Source organism: Tursiops truncatus, chromosome 12, assembly GCF_011762595.2.
Source record: "Tursiops truncatus isolate mTurTru1 chromosome 12, mTurTru1.mat.Y, whole genome shotgun sequence".
Classification (NCBI taxonomy): domain Eukaryota; kingdom Metazoa; phylum Chordata; class Mammalia; order Artiodactyla; family Delphinidae; genus Tursiops; species Tursiops truncatus.
The window spans coordinates 11,923,051-11,943,666 of NC_047045.1; the positions used below are offsets into that span (position 1 = coordinate 11,923,051).

The window sequence follows — 20,616 nt, forward strand, 5'->3', positions numbered from 1 at the left end:
TAACTTTCAAGACTCAAGGCTGAAACACCTTTCATTAGGTACCTCTTGAAATGGATTTGTACCATAAGCCTCAATGTTTTAAAAGGAAAAGAGTTAGTTTGGTATTTCAGACTTGACTCCGTTTTTCTAACTATATTAGTTTTCTCAATTTTATCCAGAAATTGAAGCTTTTATAAAACCCTTACTCATAGATTTCCCCTAGATCTGACGGATCTAGACTCTTAATCTTCACTGTGTTACAAATGCACACCTTGCAGAGATGACAAAGTCTGACTCCTTCCGTTCCCCCAGAAGATAACTTTTACAAATGAACTAAGTATTTTAAGGAAAGGTACACTCTATGTTACGGATTAAACTAACATAACAGAAGCCCATTCTGAGTGTGAAAAGAACAAATACTGGATTATTTTACAGCAATTCTACTAAAGCCTACTCTAAACTGTGGAATACATCCAATATTCTTAAACATAAACACACAGAGCTAAGGGAGGAAAAAAGAAACTTGAACCCCATGAGCCAAAACTAACCTGCTTCCACTAACCCTAGGTGCTAGCATATCCCAGGATACACCACAGCAGGGAAGAGAGGGGAGGGGAAGACTCAAAGAAATATGCACTCCGAGTGTCAAGCTCAATTAGAGCTGAAGACCATCCCCTGTTGGAATTCTAAGCCGCTAAAAATAAAATTTCACTAAAATAATACCACAATGGTACTATATATAACCTAATGACAAAAGATTCCTCCTTACCTAAGGTTTATAAGGCTGCTATTACTGGTATAATGTATCCTAAAGTGATCAAATAAAACAAAGCATGGTAAAGACTGCTTTATTGGTGGCAGCTAGTACAAGTCAATAAATATTGATCCCCAAAGAAGAACTCAAGTTAGTTATCAGACTACTGGTCCACAGAGAACTGAATGGAGTTGAACCAACCGATTGCTGGGAGGATAAACTGAAGTCAACCCTGCTTCTTGGGGAATGAAGCCACAGCCAGCAGATACATGCCATATGCTGTTCCTGAAAAATAAAGGAAATAAGAACTTAACAGGAAATTCTCAGGTTTAAATGTATAAACCCAATATTCCAGCTAAAAAGTTGTAAGATAAAGAGGCAAGGCTGGTATTAAAACTACTTTTATGGGAATATACAGAAGTATTTTGATAGGTGCTGGCAAAATTTAAAATAAATACATACAAAACACGTTTAATCTAGTTTTAGTATTACTTAACTTGTATAGAAGTGTTAGATGCAGCACGGTAATGTATTTGTTAACGTAATGACATGTAAAAAAATTTAAAATAAGATTAAGAACATAAAACCTAAAATTGCCTGAGAAATGCTAAGAATGATTCAAAAGCCAAAAGGTCAAATAGGCAAAGCCTTCCCTGAAGTGTATTATCAATATAAAACCAAGCAAAAGGGACATATAATTTTTAAATAATCAAATTTGAAGTAAGAATTTCTAATAACTGGAAATTTATTTTTAAAACTAATTACCAAAACGTCTATGAAATAGTCACACTGGCCAAAAAGAATTTAGGGCTTTACCTTAAGAAAGCCCAAACGTCACTATCTGCTTGTTGTCCATAAAATGTCCCTTCACTATATTCAATTCAAGCCAAAAAAGGCACCTTGGCATAAGCATAAGGGGACTTTGTGCTTAGGGTTCAAACACCAGCTCTTCCAAAGCAATATTATCTGGGTAATTAACATAATTTCTCCATCTTTAAAATGAGGATACGTTACAGACTTAATACAAGGGTTACAGAAATCCACATATGTGGCACTCCTATCAATAGAATGAGCACACAGTAATCACTCTAATACTGTTTCCCTTTCTCCCGCCAGGGAGCAATCATTCAGATTCCTAACTCTGCTCCTAGCATGCTTATTTGTGATATTCCACTGCTAATATTGAATAATGGAACTGCCCAATCCACAGAAAAACTATCAAAGCACTTTACATGCAGTAAAAGTATTGTGCTGTATAAGGTTTTATCTCTGTCATAAATATGTATGTACAGGGATTAGATGTAAAGTGTATTATTATTACACATCATAGTCAAAATATTTAAGAACCCCTGTTATAGGAGATGGGATAGAACAGCTATCTTTGGCTCTTCCAAAGGCCTGCAGGGCCACCAGCGGCACATTCCAAAAGCCACCTCTATCACAAGATAATTATCAAACTTTATCGGTTTATTTTTTTTAAAAGACATTAAAACGTTCTTACACAATATGTATCAATCACCTTTGTGAGTCATTATATGTAAAGCAGTAAGACCTCAGATTCTGGGGACAGACTGCCTGTGTTAAAATACTGGCACAGTGAGAGCAATGATGTTGTTAGTTATCGCTGCTATGATTTTGCTATAGAGCAAGCATTCCAAATGTCTTACCACCAACTGTAAGAATCATGGTGGCTCTGTACAGGAGGGCATCAGCTATCCCACCCTTTAGATGCACTGGAATTCCATTATCCTCCTAGGTTAAAAAAATAATAATTAATGTATATCATTGGTTTCCAACTAAATGAAAAAGACTAATCCATTCATATAAAATTAAGTGGCTTCTTAAAACACTGAAATTGAAATATTTTAAATATCAAAATTAAAAAGGACTACCCTTTTGCTGAATCTTTCTCTACTGCAACTACTTTTAAAATAAAAACTCCTAAAAATCAACATTCTTTCTTTTAAAGTTAATTTGAGATCTAATAAAATGTTCTTTCCAAAGAACACATAAACAGTAAAGCTGTGAAAATATATTCATTGAGTTCATCAATTTAATTATTAAAAAAAAGCAATAATCATCACACTTTGGTCATAGGTACAATCTTTTTTTCCCTTAAAAAAACAGGAGAGAGAGTTTTGGTTTATAACCCTAAATTATATCCTTAGTCTCCCAATCCAGCACCTGGCATAGTGTAGGATACTTAACACACCTGTTAAATATAAGTATTTTATTTTCATGCAGCATACATAATACTTTTTTTTTAACCACTTAAAATTTTCTTTATGAAACATCAGAGATCACAATTAAACAAAAAACTCACTGATAACCTAACTACTTATAAAGGTAAGTGCTCTGTCCCACTAAGTCTTTCCTCATGAGAAAACCACTATTAACACATATTAATACATATCCTTAATTTTTTAAAGCTTGTATTGTCATAGCTTCTAATTTATGCACATACTTGTTTAATACACAAAATGAGATTATGCTATATAATGGCCTATCACAGATTTTTCACTCAACATTATCTTAAAAACCATCTAGCCCATTTAAACCTACTTTGTTCCTTTTAATGGCTACACAGCATTCCACTGTGCAAAAAATAAAATTACATTAGCCAATCCTTTATTAATGGGTATTTAGGTTGTTGGGTTTTTTTGATATTAAACTCCCATAATGATTAATAGCCTATTTCCTATTTTTATATATTTATGCTACTATTCTGTAGGAAAGATTCTTAAAATGGGAGTCCTGAATAGGATATGTACAATAATTTGCTTCTAATACTTTCAAATACTCTAAAATTTCTGTACCAATACTACTTCCTAGCATGTATCAACGTACTGTATAGGAACGCACTTATCTCCCACACCTGGCTAACATAACCTATTTTAAATCTTCTAAAATTTTGACAATTGAACAGGGAAAAAAAGTAGCAACTTGTCATTTTAATGTGCATTTCTTACTGATTTGTAGGAGCTCTCTGTATGCTAAGGTTATTAACTTTTTGTTAATATTAAAAATTTTGTTAATTTAAAAAATTTTCCCTCAATTTGTCACTTACCTCAATTTGTACCATAAGTACATTTAAAATTTTCGTGTCACCAAACCTTGCAATTTTTCTCCTTTACAGCTTCTAGGCTTTGTAAAGACTTTCTTAGGATGACCCCTAAGATTAAACCTGATTGTGGTAATCATTCATAGATACATTAAATATAACATTGTTTGTACACCTTAAAAAAAAATCAGGTACAACCTAAATACAAACTATTTATTTATATTTTCTTTCTTTCTTTCTTTCTTTGTGTCAGGTCTTAGTTGCGGCACGTGGGATCCTTGTTGTGGTGCGTGGGCCTCTCTATAGTTGTGGCGCGTGGGCTCAGTAGTTGCAGTGTGTGGTCTTAGTTCCCCCAGGGCAGGAAGGATCTTAGTTCCCCCATCCCCAGGGATCAAACCCGCGACCCTTGCATAGGAAGGTGGATTCTCAACCACTGGACCACCAGGGAATTCCCAATGCTTGCGATTTTTACTTGTCAATCATACCTCAGTAAGCTGAAAAAAAATTCTCCTATATTTTCTTTTAATATTTTTTGAGGGAGAAGTATTTATATCTGCAATTAATCTTTTAACACACAATACAGAACGGATATAACTTTACTTTCTTCAAAACAGCCACCCAGGGCTTCCCTGGTGGCGCAGTGGTTGAGAGTCCGCCTACCGATGCAGGGGACACGGGTTTGTGCCCCGGTCCAGGAAGGTCCCACGTGCCGCAGAGCGGCTGGGCCCGTGAGCCATGGCCACTGAGCCTGCGTGTCTGGAGCCTGTGCTCCGCTACGGGAGAGGGCACAACAGTGAGAGGCCCGCGTACCGCAAAAAAAAAAAACCACAAAAAAACAGCCACCCAATTTTTCCATTCCCCACTGATATGAAATAGCACCTTTAACATATATCAAGTTTCTACATATATTAAGTTTCTACATATATTAATGTATTTGTTCTGTTTCTGGGCTCTTTCTATGGTCTATTTGTCTATTACTGTGCAGCTACCCCAGAGTGCCAACCCAATGTGACTCCTCCAAAAGAAAGTGTCTTTGATCTTTACCCCTTCATTTCTTCTGCTTTCCCAAGGGCCTCTTGGTTATAGCAAATGCCCAGTTAGCTATCGACAGACAGTTTCCTATTACTCTTCTGCTAATACAACAGGATTGTTAACAATCAGACGTCTCCAGATTTACCTCCTATCGCCAACTTTTGGTAATCTAATCATAAAAAGTAACAATCTCCTATAAAATACTTCAGTACCTGAAAGAGCTTTTGTTTCTCTGAAACTTTATTTTCAAACTGCCTGCGTGAAGCAGTACTTATGGTCCTCTGGGCAATCTGACGAAGAGCCTGAAATTAAAAAAAATCCACATATACTAAACAGACTTAGGGCTTAAAGAAACCCTTCAAAACCAACCATTCCCAATCTTCAGTATTACAGAAAAGTGAAACTGAGAGTTAAAACATACCCGATTTGTCAATAACAAAGTCACAGACAAGCACTGAGGTTTTCCTATTTGTCGCCCCGCCACTGCTCTTTATATTATATTCTGAAGTCTCCAAACACCACATTTAAGAAGCAATTCATGTAGATTTTGAGGGGGGAAAAATCATGATCTTTACCTGAATTGAACCAGTAGCATTATATGAGGAAAACATACTGATATATAGATATTACAGAAATAAAGAATGGTTACAAAATACACGAGGTTCGAAGTTTTTTATTTAAATACTCTACCATATTATTAAAAATCTATTACTTGATATCAAAATAAACTGGCATGATTCCTACTTAATTAAAATGCTTCCCTCATTACATTTTCCCCAAAGAATTAATAGGGCATAAATCTTTTACAAGAGACTTGCATTACATATCCAGTTGAAATAAATTACAAATATGCAATCCACTTTCTAAAATAAATAATATATTGAGAAGATAAGTAAAGTTTTATTGGATAATTACCGAAGAAAACGATCACTGTTACATTTTCCTTCTCTTTTTCAAAATTTGGGGAAAATATTTCACATGCTCAAAGTCGGTGGAGCGGTGAAGGACACTGCAGAACCGCCTGATGGAAGCAACACGACCCTTCGGCCATGAATGCTCCTAAAGCGCCAGCCAAAACTGAAAGGCTTGCTTTTTAAACTACCTTCTGCTGCTCACAAACCTCAGAGTCACTGAAACTCAAACCCCTCGTTATCCGAGGAACATCCTTCTGCTGACGCTTCCGGGTATCAGAAACTTCCCACCCGCACCCACAAGATTAGGGGTGGCGACTAAGAACCCAAGGCTTGCCTAACGCACAATCCTCTGGTCACCTCCCCAGCTTCTCCACTCCTTACAACTACCCAGCACAGCTTGGGGCAAGAGTGATCCATGGAAGGGAAGGAAGGTCAAGCGAAAAGGACACGGACCAAGGAAGGTGACCTCCGAAGCCGCCCTCTCCCTCTCTCCTCCCCTCCCAGGAGAGACTTTCCTGTCGCGAACCTCTAGCCTCCGCTCCCAACCCTCTCGCCCCACATCCCGAATGCCAGCCGACAAGCTACTCACCAGCAGACTCCGCAGCATCTTGGCTCCGTTGCTGCCCACCAACCGCGACAACTGAACACGAGGAACGAAGACCCACACGCCGGAATCGGAACTACCTTCTGGCCTTGCGCAAGCGCCTGGAGCCTAAATACTTCCGGGCGGAGGAGGGACTTGCTCCTAACCATAGAGAGCGGAAGAAAAGAGAGAGCGGCCGGACGGCTGTGGCCGCTCTAGCCGGCGGGCTGTCTCTGCGCCTCGACCTCGCTCCTGAGCCGCCGGTTACCCCGGGAGCGAAGGCTGGGGATAAAGGAACGACTTTTGAGACCTGAGAGGCAAGGAGCGAGGCATTACGTACTCGTTTAACTAGCTCAGATAAAATTAATGTGAGACCAGGCTATCGAAGAAAATTAGTGTGTGTATTTTGAACGAGAAGACGTAAAACTCTGAGCAACCTTTGAGCCACTGTTTAGAACGCTGGTTTGGCCGAACTCTAAACTGTGAAGCTGGATGAAATACAAAACAAAAAGTATAACTTCTCTTACACGGATACAATCAGTTTTCTCCACTGTTGTGAGGACGTTACTGTTCCGTGTGCTGAGAGTGTGCTGTGTAGAGCTGCGTCGGGATACTAGTTTTTATCTTGCTGCACCTTTGGGTGCTGCAGAACTCCCCATGCAAGCAGCTCTCCCACAGTGTCGCGAAAGTGTGGAAGCTGTTCACTCGTTTCTCTGAGTCTGGGAAAACGCTGAAAAGAGGGGGAAATTCTAATTGGGGGACCAGAAATGGGAGGGCAAATCTGGACTCCGGAGTCTTGCTGCCTCAGGCTAGCAGGGCACTTTCCATGGTTGGAGTTGCCAGGCACAGCAATTATTGTACAGGTACCAACTGTGCTTAAATAATGCCACATTACAAGTGTCTGTTACAAGTGCCCACCCTCAAGCGGGTATAAATACGAAAGTATCCACCCTATACCACAGTAAATATCTGTCCACCTTTTTACAAACTCATAATTATTCCACTGTCATTTCAAATAGAAAGCTGATGATGTATGGGTTCAGCATAGGTGAAATGTGTAGATAAAATTAGTAATATTGAAATTATTATTCCTTCTGATCTTTAGACTTAGACCCACCAAGTTACTTGTTCCCAGTTCAAGTTATTTTCCTCACCGATTTTAATACCCAATTATTTATAAATTTATATAAAGGTTTAAATGGCAAATGGTCAAGAATCAGAACTCTATTTCAATATCATTCTGGTAGTAGTGAAACGCTGGATTGGATATGAGTTACCAGGACAGAGAGTCCATTAGAAGGTACTTATAGTAATCCAAGGAAAAAAGAAAACCTGAAGTAAGTCAACAGCAAAAGAGATGTAGCTAAAGGGATGGAGATAAGGGGATGGGTTAGAGAGCCAACAATGAGGAAGTACCTTCAAAAATCAACAGAATGTAGTGATTTATTGGATTGGGAAGTTGGGGAGGAGAGCAGATTTCTGGCTTAACTCATAAGATGGTTGGTCATACCTACCATTCACTACATCGAGGAATATAAGAGAAACACCAGGCTAGGATGGGATGAGTTCCCTTGATTTGACAGAAGGGAGTGGTGGTCGTTCACCGAGTGCCATTTTTCTATACTTTGTGCCAAATGAGTTTCATCTATCACTTCCCTTATTCCTCAAATCAATATCTGTCAAGTGGGTATTAAAATCCCCATTTTACAGACAAGGAAATGGTAAAGTAAATGATTTAGGGGCTTAAATAATCTGAAGATACAGCTTTATGTATTTGAGAGCCAGGTCAGCCTGATTCTAAAAACCGTATTCTGAATCTTTCAGGTGCAGACTGATAGTGAAGAGACTACAGTGCAACAGTGGGATGAAAGCCTGGCTGAGGGTGAAGATAGTAATAAAATATAAACTGCTCTTTTACAAGCTTTGTCGTGAAAAAGGAATGACAACATACCCCGGGGATTAGACCACTGATTCAATTGCAATTTGACATATAATTGTAAATCTATTTCTTTCTGCATTGCTTGTCCTTGAAACAAAGTGGCATGTAAGTCTTGACAGTGAAAGTGATGTATGGTGAGTTCAATCTTCTGGCACATCACCCTGCATAGAAAAGCTTGTGGCATACAGACAAGCTCCCATTAATGTCACTTAAAGTACATAGTTTTTCAAAATGTACTAAGATCACCAAAAGGTACTTCGAGGTGGTTCCGGTTTAAGATAGCGGATTGGCCCCAAGAGTTTGTTTGTCCTCCCTATCACTCCAGTAAAAATGAAAGAAAAGGAATTGAAAGGGTATGAGGTTTTTTTCTTTTCATTTTTTTTATACAGCAGTTTCTTATCAGTATCTATTTTATACGTATTAGTGTATATGTCAATCCCAACCTCCCAATTCATCCCACCACCACCACCCCGCCACTTTCCCCCCTTGGTGTCCATATGTTTGTTCGTATGAGGTGTTTTTAGATACATCACCTTAAATGAATCTCAAAGGCATTATGATGAGTAAAAGAAGCCAGTTTCAAAAGATCACATATGATATGATTCCATTTATGACATTCCAGAAGACAAAACTATGGGGATGGAGAAGAGATCAGTGGTTGCCTGGGCTTATGGGTGGAGGGAAGGGTGACTATAAAGATGTATAGTAAAAGGGAGGTTGGGAGGTTTTGGTACTGCTCTGTATTCTAAAATGGTTACACAAACCTATGCGTGTGTTAAAATTCGCAGAACTGTACACTACAAGTACAGAAAGTAAAGTTTACTGTATGACAGTCTAAAAAACATTTCTTAAAAGACAGCCCAAAAGGATGGCGACCAAAGAGGAGACAGAAAATCAATTTCAACAGATTTCTGGAAAACAGAAAGCAGATGGGATATAGCTGAGCAGGACCAAGGAAGCCACAATCTAAAGGGACTGCAAGGGGGATGGATACCAGTGAGAAGCATGTTGATTGGTTCTAAAACCCCTGAGAAGCTCAGACTTGAAAGTAGAATTTATAGCAAAGAGTGGAATCAAGGGACAGGCCTGAAAATGAGTAGTTGAAAATTATATGCAACAGAATGGTCAGCTCCCTGCAATCTCTGCCCTACCCCTCTCGGCCAAATACAGTCTCTCACCTCGGTCACTGTCTCCCACAGGTAGAAGGCAAGAACATTTTTATCTGGAAGAAGTAATGGGAGACAACTAGGTGGAAGGCATATGCAAAGGGATGGGTATAGCTGAAATATGTGAAGTGGAAAACAGAAGCTGGGGTGGAAGACAAGGCAGAAGCAGAGAGTTCAAAGCAGTAAGAGACAGAGCCTCTTTCAACCCCTTCCTTTTGCAGAAGACTAGAGAATTCTTCCCCAGAGAAACTGAACAGTCCCACAGAAAAGGCCTCCAGCCAAATGACTGGCTCCCTGACAGTCATTCCCTAATGCGGTGCTTCTCAAAATTCAGTCTACCTACAGTTGCTGACCTGCCAACTATTTATTACTTGTCTAAGCATTTTATCATGAACAGAACAAATAATGCACTCAGTGGCATTTTTGAGTAGCACTGCGCTACTGAGGCCATCACTTGTCAAGCACTGCCCACAAACAAAGAGCTTTCAATGAGTTTTGGGGGTCCATTTATACATGACAGATTGCTGAGACTAGCCAGAAATACAAGGAAAGTCACCTACGCGAAAAACTGAAAATAGCTCCAGTAAACAAGAGAGTGAACTAGGAAACAGCAGATCTAACACAGGAGGGTGACAAAAAGAGGGAATGTGATAATGGCTGAGTAGCTGTTTGAAAAAACCACCAGTAGAGATTGGCAGAGAAGGACAAATGCAGAATAGACCTTTCTAGCAAAAACAGGGAATCAGGTTATCAGGTATTTGGGGACAAAAAACCTTCAAAAGACTAGTGATAAGAACAGGGTGGACCTGATAGAAAAGTTGGAAAAACTTTAAGACAGGCTTCCAGAAAGTTATGTTGATGTTAAAAGTGGGGTGATTATTAATTCCAGGAAAAATAAAGTGTACAAAGTATAATCTTGGTGCTCTGCTTCGCTCTAAAGTATACAGTATTTTTAAAGTCATAATTAAACAACTGCTAATGTGTTTATTAAATATTATAATTATATAATGGGGGAAGGGGAAGTACGTGTGTTAGCTACATCATCAGGTAATATTATCAAGAAGACAATAATGTCTAAAACTGTTAAATCAAGCAATAGTAGAACAGGCATATAATTTAGATACACTAAGATAAATACCAAAAGTAACAACTTTTGAAGTCAAAGTAATTGTCTCTAGAAAGTTGGGACAGGTACTGCTGTTTTTCATCATAAGGCCTTTAGATTTTTTTAACTGTGTACACGTTACTTTGACAAATTTTACATATTTAAAAGAAAATAAGGTCACCGTGGTCTGATGTGATTTTAGACGATATTTATGTATTTATTTTTAAATGATATTTATTTTGAAATTTCAAATGACATTAAGGGAAATGTGATTTTTTTTTTTTTTTTTCCGGTATGCGGGCCTCTCACTGTTGCGGCCTCTCCCATTGCAGAGCACAGACTCCAGACGCACAGGCTCAGCGGCCATGGCTCACTGGCCCAGCCGCTCCACGGCATGTGGGATCCTCCCGGACCGGGGCACGAACCCGTGTCCCCTGCATCGTCAGGCGGACTCTCAACCACTGCGCCACCAGGGAAGCCCGGGAAATGTGATTTTTACGTTTATTGAATGGGGCATGGGCTAAAAAGGGGCTCTAAAACACTTTACTAGATTATCCAAATACTACAACAAACATTTATGCACCAAATTCTTCTTGAAGCAGCACTTCCTTACTCCCTCCACCCTCCCCTCAAACTAACCATGTTCGCAAAGAACAGAACTTTGAAGCTTAAGCAACAAAGGATGGTACAATAATTCTAAGGCAGTGTTTCCATAAAGACGGGGCAAGCAGGCTGAACAGCAGTCGTTACGCCTACCACTCAGCTGCTCCTCTTTGCTAGTCTGGCTTTTCATTTCCTGTGTCCCTGCCCAATTCATTATTTTCGTCATCATTGTCTCTATACCAGTTATTCATTTTCTATTTACCAGAAGTTTCCCTTGATCTAATACCAAATTTAGCCTGTCTGCTTATAACAGGTTATAATCTGACCACTTCTTGGTAAGAACAGATGTTTCTCAGTAGCATGAATAAATCCTGCAGTTAATGCTATCAGAGTGATTAACATATTCACATATGGCAATCCAATCTAGGCATGGAAATGTTAAAATTTGGCCTCATTGAGCCTGGGCTACAATTTAGTGCTAAACATCTGCAACAACACTGGGGCGCTGTTATTTTAGCAAAAGACACCTGAACATAGCAAAATTAATTTTGTTCATTTTTATTAATACAGAACATACTAACAGAAAGTTATCTTTCAATGTAATCAAAGTTACAAATACTGTAACCAAGAAACAAGTAATATTCACTTGACTCTCCTCTTCGTTGAATAATTTTCTATTAGGTAGTACAGTTATTTTTACCAATTTACTTTTAAACTGCTTTCTGATTTCAAAGAAATTTCTTAGCTTTTACTTATTAAATAATTCCTTCAGTTGGGAATTTCATATATCAAAATATTTCCTGCAAGTTAGTACATTCTTCAATGCCTTCTACTTAACCTAGTTGTCTTAAAATGCAATATGATTCTTTGAAAGTTGAGTATGACATCAGTGTTTCCCAAAGATCAGCATAAAGCCCATAAGAAAGAAATGTTTTCTTTCCGCCAGTCACAGAGGCCATATGAATGTTCCACATTCTTCATATTCAGCAACAGGAATCGCTTACAGCTCAAATGGCAGGAGACAAGGGAGAACTTAGGCCATCAATGTACTTGTAAAATAGATAAAACTCCAAATATATTTTAAGATTCCGTCTTGACCACAGATGAGAAAGTGTTGGAAGAGCTCTTCAACTTTTCTGTAGCAGCACCTCTGGTCCCCCAGTTAGAAAAAGAGACGCAGGACGGCAGTCCTTCTTAAGCAGCACAAACTCAATCTGCAAAGACTGGGAGAAGCCCTCTCCCCCAAAGATATACCCCAGAAAATAAACTGCCATGTGCAAGAGGGTCAATTATCAGAATAAATAACCATATTCTGAAGGACTGATAAAACAAAGAATAGTTTTACACAAAGAATACCCTATGCATTCAGAAATTTCAGGACAATTATACATTAAGTACTTAATGCAAGTAATATTCTATCTGTTGAAAGTCATTATGAACTACAAGTTCTTTTAACTGAATTTCATATTATACAAAACTTAAGAAGTGTGGCACATTTCTACTATTAACCATTACATTTTTTTGTTTTTTTAAAAAAAAACATATATTAATCAAAACTGATACATTACCCAGACCTTTTGATTTAAAATATAAACGAAGGAAACCATTACAAACTCCGAATTCAAACAGGCATTCTTCTATACAAACCTATGAGTTATTTTAGTTAAAAAAAAAAAAAATAGCTATTTCAATGCAATTAAGCCACCTCTGATTAAGACATACATTTCATGCATGTGAAACAATAAGTTTACATTCAAGAATAAGTTCCATAGCAAACAAATTACAGCATTTATTCAATAAGGAATATTAAAAATAATTCCAGTTAATAGAAAATAAAATAACTTCAAGCACATATAATTTATCATGTACATACTCCAAAATCTCCAGAATTCAATTAGGAAATTTAAAGAACTTCTTTTTAAAGTACATCTTAGAAAAACCAACCAAAACAATCGGTGGCTTAACTAAAGAGAATGTGCATACATATTCATCCTTGACCTATATGTAAAAATTGAATGAAATATAGAGGAAATGAAGGTTACTGTTTTCCAAAATTTCTGCAAGATAATATTAGTACTTAAGTCAAAACACTTACCTGCAAAATAAAAACAGCTTGAGGTATTTCCAATGCTGAAGCAAATTTCTTAATGTTAAATACCACAATGAAAACAGTCTCCTTTGAATATTTACATCTGGTTGACAGTTGAGGCAGAAGATAAAGGTCGGCCAAGAAGCTTTCCAAGCTCACCTATATTCTTTCATCCCTTATGAAGTGTAAGCTTCAAGGGAAATGGTTACATGTAAAAACATCAAATGAGATGGGTTTCCTGACTGCAACATCTTAACCAAATGGAAAGAGGAATTTTAAGTCTTCCTACCGGAGACCTACCATGAGCATTAATTCCTATTCTAGACAGGTAAATAGGTCCTTTGAAATCAAACCTAAGCTTGACAAAGAACTGTACTGGATAAACTGAATACATGAACCACCTCAACAAAGATGGTACTTTAAGCCTTTACACACGACCTGTGAAAAGGATGAAGTGTTTTATTTAGATTTGGTCTTTCTTCATCTTTTTGTAACTATGAATCCTAAAGGGTTAGCAAGTCATTATACTCACACATCTTGTAATCACTTTCTTCACACAATAGGCACACATATACAGTATCATATGTCAATATAATATTATCAACACAGCATAAACATTTAAGCAGCAGACGCATTTCGCATGAAAGAGGCTCCATGCATCATACGGACTGTCCCATCAGAAAGGAAACATAAGAATGCCATTTCAGCAGTTACAGTGTTGATATGATCAGTATAGCGAATTTGTTTTATACCCGTCATATATTTTCCTAAGTCATCCATTAGGAAGAAGCAAAGGACAAAGACAGCTTTAAAAAAAAAAAGTTGTGTGCCAACTTCAAAAATGACATACTAACCAGACATCAGCATTTGAAAGCTAGGTTGAATAGGACTGGCCTTGATGCACATGCAGTAAATTTGTTTTCAAAATATAAAATTAAATGGTAATGTCGGCAGTATTACTACTGTTTCTATATTTATGATTAATTACTAGCAGTACAACTCCCAGAAGGAAGGAGATGGATCCAATAGTGATGTAAGCAATCCCCAAAAATGGATTTTTTCCTCCCATCCATGAAATAGTGCTCAAGATCATCCGTTTTCGTCCATCAAATGAATGTACAGGGTAATCTGAAGAGTGTATAGGAAGACTTTTCCATGTCTAGTTACTTGATTTTTAAAATACAACTTAAAAAGTTGGCATTTAATTGATTGTAATTCATTGGTAAAATTCTACAATACACAGGTACCTTACTCATATGTTCTGAATCACAAAATAATTATATAATTATTATCCAAAAGGATTGATTTCACAAATTAAATGTTAGTAGTAAAAGCCAATATAGAGACAAGATGAAAAGGCAGAGGGCTATGTACCAGATGAAGGAACAAGATAAAACCCCAGAAAAAAAACTAAATGAAGTGGAGATAGGCAACCTTCCAGAAAAAGAATTCAGAATAATGATAGTGAAGATGATCCAGGACCTCGGAAAAAGAATGGAGGCAAAGATCGAGAAGATGCAAGAAATGTTTAACAAAGACCTAGAAGAATTAAAGAACAAACAGAGATGAACAATACAATAACTTAAATGAAAAATACACTAGAAGGAATCAACAGCAGAATAACTGAGGCAGAAGAACAGATAAGTGACCTGGAAGACACAATGGTGGAATTCATTGCAGCGGAACAGAATAAAGAAAAATGAATGAAAAGAAATGAAGACAGCCTAAGAGACCTCTGGGACATTAAATGCAACAACATTTGCATTACAAACGTCCCAGAAGAAGAGAGAAAGGACCTGAAAAAAATATGTGAAGCATTATAGTCACAAACTTCCCTAACATGGGAAAGGAAATAGCCACCCAAGTCCAGGAAGCGCAGAGAGTCCCAGACAGGATAAACCCAAGGAGAAACATGCCGAGATACACAGTAATCAAACAGGCAAAAATTAAAGGCAAAGAAAAATTATTGAAAGCAGCAAGGGAAAAATGACAAATAACATACAAGGGAACTCCCATAAGGTTAACAGCTGATTTCTCAGCAGAAACTCTACAAGCCAGAAGGGAGTGGCATGATATACTTAAAGTGGTGAAAGGGAAGAACCTACAACCAAGATTACTCTACCCAGCAAGGATCTCATTCAGATTCGAAGGAGAAATCAAAAACTTTATAGACAAGCAAAAGCTAAGAGAATTCAGCACCACCAAACCAGCTCTACAACAAATGCTAAAGGAACTTCTCTAAGTGGGAAACACAAAAGAAGAAAAGGACCTACAAAATCAATTAAGAAAATGGCAATAGGAACATACATATCAATAACTACCTTAAACGTGAATCGAGGAAATGCTCCAACCAAAGACACAGGCTTGCTGAATGGATACAAAAACAAGACCCATATATATGCTGTCTACAAGAGGCCCAATTCAGACCTAGGGACACATACAGACTGAAGGTGAGGGGATGGAAAAAGATATTCCATGCAAATGGAAATCAAAAGAAAGCTGGAGTAGCAATACTCATATCAGATAAAATAGACTTTAAAATAAAGAACGTTACAAAAGACAAGGAAGGACACTACGTAATGATCAAGGGATCAACCCAAGTAGAAGATATAACAATTATAAATATATATGCACCCAACATAGGAGCACCTCAATATATAAGGCAAATGCTAACAGCTCTAAAAGAGGAAAACGACAGTAACACAATAATAGTGGGGGACTTTAACACCTCACTTTCACCAACATATGGGACCTAATGAAACTTAAAAGCTTTTGCACAGCAAAGGAAACCATAAACAAGACGAAAAGACAACCCTCAGAATGGGAGAAAATATTTGCAAATGAATCATCAGACAAAGGATTAATCTCCAAACTATATAAACAGCTCAGGCAGCTCAATATTAAAAAACAAACAACCCAATCCAAAAATGGGCAGAAGACCTAAATAGACATTTCTCCAAAGAAGACATACAGATGGCCAAGAAGCACATGAAAACCTGCTCAGCATCACTTATTATGAGAGAAATGCAAATCAAAACTACAGTGAGCTATCACCTCACACAGGTTAGAATGGGCATCATCAGAACATCTACAAACAACAAATGCTGCAGAGGGTGTGGAGAAAAGGGAACCCTCTTGCACTATTGGTGGGAATGTAAATTGATACAGCTATTATGGAGAATAGTATGGAGGTTCCTTAAAGAGCTAAAAATAGAATTACCATATAACCCAGCAATCCCACTACTGGGCATATACCCTGAGAAAACCATAATTCAAAAAGACACATGCACCTCAATGTTCACTGCAGCACTATTTACAATAGCCAGGTCAGGGAAGCAACCTAAATGCCCATCGACAGATGAATGGATAAAGAAGATGTGGTACATATATACAATGGAATATTACTCAGCCATGAAAAGGAACAAGTTGGGTCATTTGTAGGGACGTGGATAGATCTAGAGACTATCATACAGAGTGAAGTAAGTCAGAAAGGGAAAAACAAATATCGTATATTAACGTATATATGTGGAACCTAGAAAATGGTACAGATGAACCGGTTTGCAGTGCAGAAATAGAGACACAGATGCAGAGAACAAACGTATGGACACCAAGGGGGGAAAGCAGCTGGGGGTGGGGGTGGTGTGATGTATTGGGAGATTGGGATTGACATGTATACACTGATGTGTATAAAATGGATGACTAATAAGAAAATAAATAAATAAATAGGAAAAATAACAAAATAAAAGCCAGTACAGTTTACAAGCAAAAACAACTAAAGTTAAGGGTTATATAATTTCTCATTTCTTAGATATTTCTGTTCTCATTACACAGGAGGGGTAAAAGGTCTGTAATGTGAAAATATATTTCAGATAAATAGCAATGAAACCCATAGAGGAAAAAGAGCTTGACAGACCAGGAGAAAAAGGAAGAATGAAGAGATTAGGGGTCTCTATGAGCTCAAAGAGCACATGTAGCAAGAGTGTAGTTATGAGAGAATGGGACGACTCATACAAGGTCGAAAAGCATGACAATGAAGTTTTACATTAGTGATTTGGAGCAATGGTGAAACTCACGGTGTGACACTGGATTGACGACTAAAACAGAGTGGAATTGAAGGGTGGATCCTTAAACAAATTTGAGAAATGGGACACCAACATGTTGGATGAGCTACCTACATGGACCAGTTCTAGGATTTGGCAAGAGTTAGGGAAGAGAAGAAGACAGAACTAAGTCCCTATGCAAAAGGTTTACAACTTTTTCAAAAGCATCTTTTGAATCATGTTAGTTCCCATCTCTTTCTCCAGCTTCCGTAGCTCCCCAGCCCCGCAGATGACTCCCCAGCCCGGCTGTGACTCCAATGGCAGGCTCAGCTCTACTAGTTCTTAAATCAATCCCAATCTGAGCCAGGAATGACTGTAAGAGCTCTAACTAACCCAACACTCCATGGGATGTGGTATCAAATCACCCATGCTAGACATTATATTTGGTAATAATCTTATTACCAAATAAGATGCTTGAACTCTAGTACAAAGTATTTAAAACTTAAAGGCATTTCTGGAAGAAACAAGTTAAAAGAGACTTTCTCATACATACACACATACTCATAAAAATGCAGAGAGCAAAACTAAAACACAAAGTAGCATGCCACATAACTGAGACAAGACTGGACTACACTCCTTTCAAATTCTTTGAATCTGTGCACATGGCCAAAAAAGGATACTGTATGTGATATTCAAATAGTATCGTCCAGCTGGTAATGTCGGATGTAAATCACTTTTCCTCTCTATAAGACGATACAACTTACGAAAAGTAGGTAGTGCTGCCGTACGCATCCAAACAATAAAATCCTCATTTATGAACCCACTATTATCTTCGTCAGGATCCAGCATATATACTGGTTTAACCCAGTTTACTGGCTTTGTTGTGCCTTAAAAAGGAGAGATCGGTGTGGGGTGGGGAGACAAGACATTCAATTCTGTTGAGAGTTTCACTGAAAATTCACACTCTAATAAAACAAAGATATACAATATGAATATTTTCCTTATGTTCAAAAGTAGAAATATATTCATATTCTAAGCAAGTCTTAAAATCGAAAGAGAAACCAATTCTTCACATAAAAACTTAACAAATAATTACAAAGATTTGATTGATATCTCAATTAAGAGAATACTAAAAGTAGGCTACTGAGTATACTCCAAAAAGCAAATGACTTAATTCAAAGATATAATGGTAAGAAACATTACATTGTGAAATCAAGGAGGCATAGAAACAAAAAGAAATTTGGACTTATAACTATTAATAATTAAAATAAATAAATAAATACTTGTTTAAAATAAACCTTGTCACAATTTTAAAAGATTATGGCTGAAACGCTTACAAGGAAATACCAGAGAAATTCAAGATTAAAAGTATACTACTTTTCCTTTAGAATTTCAGTACATTAGAAGATACTACATATTTTACCTAACTTGACAGCAAGTTAAGAAAAGTTGCTTTTTAAAAAGCATAAACTTTTTTAAGATTCTAAAGACAGAAAATTTTAGGTACTTCATTAAAACGCCTAGCTTATGTTTTACGGGATATTAGTAATATTTTACCTTTGAATCGTTCTTCTAGGGGAATGTCTGCTCCAGGGGGATTTCTGAATTTCACATTTTTATCTGTCCACCAAGCAATACCTTTCTTTATCAAATGAATAGGTGTAGGATCAGATTCATTGCCAACCAGAAACAAATCTAGTGTATCTAAACACAAGAAAAGGAAGATACTGCTAAACATCTACTGAATATCCATAGTGCCGGCTTTCTTCCATGAGAAATGAGGATCTGGTACTTGCCCCCCAAAGCGGTTGTAACGAAGCAGGCATGTGATGAGCATTTGCTCTTGATTATTCACATGTGAATTAACTATGGTAACTTTATAATCCTAGATGAACTTGCCTTCCCTCAACAGTTCCAGGTCATTTTCCTACATGGCTAACTGATATGTGATATGGTCAAATGTTTTAATAGTAACCCAACTAAAACAATTTGCAAGGTAAATCTGCCTCTATTCTTTAAAAAAAAAAAAAAAAAAAAAAAAAAGCACTGCTAAATAGCTTCTGGCTTATCAATTTCTCTCTCTGCACTGTCCAATCTGGTAATCACTAGCTATATATGGCTACAGAGCCCCTGAAATTACGGCTGGTCCAAATGACTATGTTTTGTAAGGATATAATGTACATCAGACATCAAAGATTTAGTATAAAAATTAGTATATAAAATATCTCACTAATAACTTTTATATACTGAATATCACTTACCTGCTGAAATGATAATATGTGGGGCATACTGAGTTTAATAAAGTAAAATTAATTTCACTTGTTTCTTTTTTATTGTTTTTTTAATGTGACTACCAGAAAGCTTAAAATTATACACGTCTCACATTTATGGTTCACATTACATTCATATCAGACAGTGCTGCTCTAAATGATCAACTGTAGCCCCTATCTAATGGTATAAATATTCAAAGTTGTTGGTAAAGGTAGCCTGGCATTTATTTTATCATGTATGAAATAGTAAGTTAGCAGAATGGCCCTGCTTCTTTCTTCCCAGAGACAGAAATTCATTCTTAAAATATAAGAAATCACAAAAGAAAGTCATAAAGCATTATAATACCCCACTAAATAACTAATTCACATATTTATCTTAAAGCTGTTGAATTTCTCAATCTCATTCATGTTTCTGAAAGATTATACAAATATTCCTAACTACAGTATAATATATATATATATCATCTTTGTTTATCTCTGTCTCATACCATTAAACATGCTGTTGGCAATAGCTCCACAAGGAGCAATTGGTTTGTCTTCATTTCTTCGATAAGGCTCACATTCCTTACTGGGATTCTGATATTTAGAAGGAAAGAAGAGAGAAGTTATTACCCAGGCCTCTGGGAGAACTATGAGTTAGTCCTAATTACTGATTAAAAATTCAATCCCTAATATTTCTCATTTCCAATGCATGTAAAATGTCTATATTATAAACAGACTATAAATAATACCACATTTAATTACTCAAAATATATTCTTTAACATTACTACATTATAGCCTTTTTTTGCATATACTGTCATATAGGTATATGTCAAATTGACTTTTTTCTCTTTTTATAAATTTATTTATTTTATTTTTGGCTGTGCTGGGTCTTTGTTGCTGTGCACGGGCTTTCTCTAGTTGCAGCAAGCGGGGGCTACTCTTCATTGCGGTGCATGGGTTTCTTATTGCGGTCGCTTTTCTTGTTGTGGAACACGGGCTCTAGGTGCACAGGCTCAGTAGTTGTGGCGCACGGGCTTAGTTGCTCCATGGCATGTGGGATCTTCCCAGACAAGGGTGTGAACCCGTGTCCCCTGCGTT

The 20,616-nt window shown here is 37.2% G+C and overlaps 2 protein-coding genes and 1 long non-coding RNA gene across 3 annotated transcripts in view; 1 reads left to right on the forward strand and 2 right to left on the reverse strand.

Annotated features, from left to right (window-relative positions):
• Window positions 1-811: 811 nt before the first annotated feature.
• Window positions 812-6,478, reverse strand: COX7A2 (cytochrome c oxidase subunit 7A2). Its single transcript, XM_004321734.4, has 4 exons — window positions 6,330-6,478; window positions 5,039-5,128; window positions 2,401-2,485; window positions 812-1,018 (listed from the first exon to the last, which is right to left on the reverse strand). The coding sequence occupies exons 1-4, from the start codon at window positions 6,345-6,347 to the stop codon at window positions 960-962; spliced, it is 252 nt and encodes an 83-aa protein (XP_004321782.1). The 5' UTR covers window positions 6,348-6,478; the 3' UTR covers window positions 812-959.
• A 400-nt stretch (window positions 6,479-6,878) lies between these two features.
• LOC141275980 (uncharacterized) lies at window positions 6,879-8,896 on the forward strand. Its single transcript, XR_012324699.1, has 3 exons — window positions 6,879-7,371; window positions 7,571-7,660; window positions 8,148-8,896. It is a non-coding gene; the product is annotated as an uncharacterized lncRNA (long non-coding RNA).
• A 2,782-nt stretch (window positions 8,897-11,678) lies between these two features.
• TMEM30A (transmembrane protein 30A) overlaps window positions 11,679-20,616 on the reverse strand; it is a 38,588-nt gene continuing 29,650 nt past the window's right edge. Inside the window, exons 4-7 of the mRNA XM_019929304.3 lie at window positions 20,024-20,111; window positions 18,823-18,969; window positions 17,946-18,152; window positions 11,679-14,353 (exon numbers count right to left, since the gene is read on the reverse strand). Coding sequence (XP_019784863.1) covers window positions 14,160-14,353; window positions 17,946-18,152; window positions 18,823-18,969; window positions 20,024-20,111 — 636 coding nt within the window. The 3' untranslated portion in view covers window positions 11,679-14,159. The remainder of the gene's footprint in view (window positions 14,354-17,945; window positions 18,153-18,822; window positions 18,970-20,023; window positions 20,112-20,616) is intronic.